Here is a 2,868-nt window from a genome sequence, read left to right on the forward strand (position 1 = left end):
CGGGGGGGGGGTGAGGCTGGAGGGGGGACACCGTGGTGGCAGGGGTGTCCCTGTGGGGGGGACAGGGATCATCACAGGTGACATCCACATCACCCTGGTGATGGGGACATCACCGTGGTGTGGATGTCACCCTGGTGTGGATGTCACTGTGGTGGGGACATCACCGTGGTGTGGATGTCACTGTGGTGGGGACATCACTGTGGTGTGGATGTCACCCTGGTGTGGATGTCACCATGACGGGGACGTCACCGTGGCCGTGCCACCCTCTCCAGCAGGCCCCTGAAGAAGGGGGAGCACCCCATGTGCAAGGAGCACGAGGACGAGCGGATCAACATCTACTGCGTCACCTGCGAGGTCCCCACCTGCTCCATGTGCAAGGTCTTCGGTGCCCACAAGGACTGCGAGGTGGCCCCTCTGCAAAGCGTCTTCCAGGGACAGAAGGTGCCCTGGGGGGGCCCGGGGGGGCTGCGGGCCATGTGCTGAGCTGGGACAGTGACAAATAACTGCGGCATGGCTCACGGGGTATTAATAGCCCCCGGGTGACTTCGCCCAGGAGACAGGCTATATTTAGAGTATTCAGAGCAGCTGTGCCTGGTGGGGATGTGGGGGCGCAGAGCTGGGGATGAGCAATGCCCAGCTGGGCATTGGGAGAGCTTCCTGTCCCCACAGGAGTTAAAACTTCTCTCTGTCACTCACCAGACTGAGCTGAACAACTGCATCTCCATGCTGGTGGCGGGGAATGACCGGATCCAAACCATCATCTCCCAGCTGGAGGACTCCTGCCAGAGCACCGAGGTGAGGAAAGGAGGGGAGGAACCCCCAAAAACCCCGGGGGTGAAACCTCAGCCGGGCACGGGGCGGAGCCCATGGAGCAGGGCGCCCGAGGGACGCACGGGTGCCATCCCTTGTCCCTTGTCCCCGCAGGAGAACAGCGAGGCGGCCAAGAGGGAGCTCTGCGCTCGCTTTGACGCGCTGGCGGCGCTGCTGGAGGAGAAGAAGGCGGAGCTGCTGCAGCGCATCTGCCGCGAGCAGGCGGACAAGACCGCCTTCATCCAGAGCCTCATCCGCCAGTACAAGGAGCAGCTGGAGAAGTCGAGCCGGCTGGTGGAGACGGCCATCCAGGCAGCCGAGGAGACCGGGGGGGCCGCCTTCCTCATGGTGAGACCCCCAGACCCGCCCCGTGGGGTCCCACTGTTGGGGACAGCCTGGGGGCTGCTGCGGCTTCACTCACCTCCTCCTTCCTCTTCTCCTCCTCCTCCTCCTCCTTCCTCCTTTTCTCTCCACAGAATGCTAAGCAGCTCATAAAAACGTAAGTGCTCAGACTTGGGGAGCCTCCTCAATCCAAGCCCCACGGGCAGCATTTGGGGAGTGGGGGCTGCCCCGAGCCCCTGCCCGGGGCCCCCCGGCCCCCAGCGCAGGGAGGGGACAGGGACACGCACACATCCGTGCTCTGCCCGCCCAGGATCGTGGAGGCCTCCAAGGGCGCTCGCCTGGACAAGATCGAGCCGGGCTACGAGAGCATGGACGCCTTCTCGGTGAGCCTGGAGCACCTCACCGAGGCCGTGCACGCCCTGGACTTCGAGCCCGGTAATTCAGCCCCCAGCACCCCCTCAGCGACCCCCACCCGGCTGGTGACAGCCTCTGCTCCTCCTGGTGCCTCCTGCTGACCTCTGGCCGCTTGTTTGCAGCAGAGGAAGATGAGGAGTACTTTGATGGGGAGGAGGAAGAGGAGGTGGAAGAGAACGCGGCGCCCGAGAGGACAGCGATGGGTAAGGGGCAGAGCACGGCCGAGCCCCCCTCCCCAGGAGCCTGCAGCACCCACGGGGGAGCTCTGGGGGCTTGGGCTCTCCTTCCTCACCCCATCCTCTCCCTCGGCAGCTTCCCTGTAGCCAGAGCAACGCTGGAAACGCCCCCGGGCACGGGATGTCCGGCGACGCCGTTGGGATGGGGGGGACACAGGGCAGGGCCCGGCAGCCTGGCGAGCCGGCCCTGCTCCAGCACAGGACACTTTTCTATACGGGTGCAAACGGGACAATCCCGCACGTTTTGTAATTCCCTTGTTTTGTATATAATTGTCACGCATTTGAAATTTGTGTATTTTGTAAAGAAAACCGCTGCTTCGGGTGGTTCTTTCCTTGCTCGCCTCTCGCTTGTGGGTGTCCAGCCCCGCCGTGGGCACCGGGGGTGGCTTTGCCGCGCTGGTGCCATCCGAGGTGTCCCTGCCAGCGCCCGGCGTGGCTGAGGGACACCTCCGGTCCAGCTCTTAATTTCCAGCCTCATTAGCACCTCTGGCAGCGCTGGCAGCCGCTCCTGGCCGCCCGCCCGGGATGTAACAGGTCGGCACCCGGCAGGATTTATCTCCTGGCGATGGGATGTCCTGTCCAGAGCTCGCCCTGGGCCTGGAGATGTGGCACGGGGGGGCTGAGGATGCTCCAGGCTGGGCCAGCCCCCGAAATGGGGATGGTGTGGGCGTCGAGCTGCTGGTTTGCTGCTGAGAAATGCGCCTTGGGTGAAAAAATGCGCCATAAATACTAACATGCATCCTAAATGGAAAAGTACCCCATAAATGCATTTCTCCTGCAAAAACACGAGTCCTGCTCAGAGGGAGCCGAGGGGAAACCGAGGCAGCACCCAGAGCTGAGCCACGAGGGCAATTAGCCCGGGGTAATTAACGCTGCTCAGCCAGGGAGGGGACAGGAGCCCCTGCCGTGTGTTCAGGGGGTCCAGGCTAATCCATCACACTGGGGGGGTTCCAAAGCGGGGACGGGGGGTCACCGTGTGCTTTGGAGGGGACATGGGGCCGTTCCATCCCCCTCTGCACCCAGCCCGGGTCTGTGCAGCTCCTGGGGACACTCGGGGGGGTCCCAC

At 63.7% G+C, this 2,868-nt stretch overlaps 1 protein-coding gene across 3 annotated transcripts in view; it reads left to right on the forward strand.

Annotated features, from left to right (window-relative positions):
* TRIM63 (tripartite motif containing 63) overlaps positions 1-2,111 on the forward strand; it is a 3,459-nt gene extending 1,348 nt beyond the window's left edge. Inside the window, exons 3-9 of one of the 3 annotated variants that reach the window (XM_031062063.1) lie at positions 273-441; positions 700-795; positions 925-1,158; positions 1,287-1,309; positions 1,463-1,587; positions 1,689-1,769; positions 1,879-2,111. In XM_031062063.1, coding sequence (XP_030917923.1) covers positions 273-441; positions 700-795; positions 925-1,158; positions 1,287-1,309; positions 1,463-1,587; positions 1,689-1,769; positions 1,879-1,889 — 739 coding nt within the window. In that variant the 3' untranslated portion in view covers positions 1,890-2,111. The remainder of the gene's footprint in view (positions 1-272; positions 442-699; positions 796-924; positions 1,159-1,286; positions 1,310-1,462; positions 1,588-1,688; positions 1,770-1,878) is intronic. The other 2 variants (XM_031062064.1, XM_005427090.2) reach the window with 2 other exon arrangements.
* Positions 2,112-2,868: the final 757 nt, after the last annotated feature.

Source organism: Geospiza fortis, unplaced genomic scaffold (genome assembly GCF_000277835.1).
Source record: "Geospiza fortis unplaced genomic scaffold, GeoFor_1.0 scaffold432, whole genome shotgun sequence".
Taxonomy (NCBI): Eukaryota; Metazoa; Chordata; class Aves; order Passeriformes; family Thraupidae; genus Geospiza; species Geospiza fortis.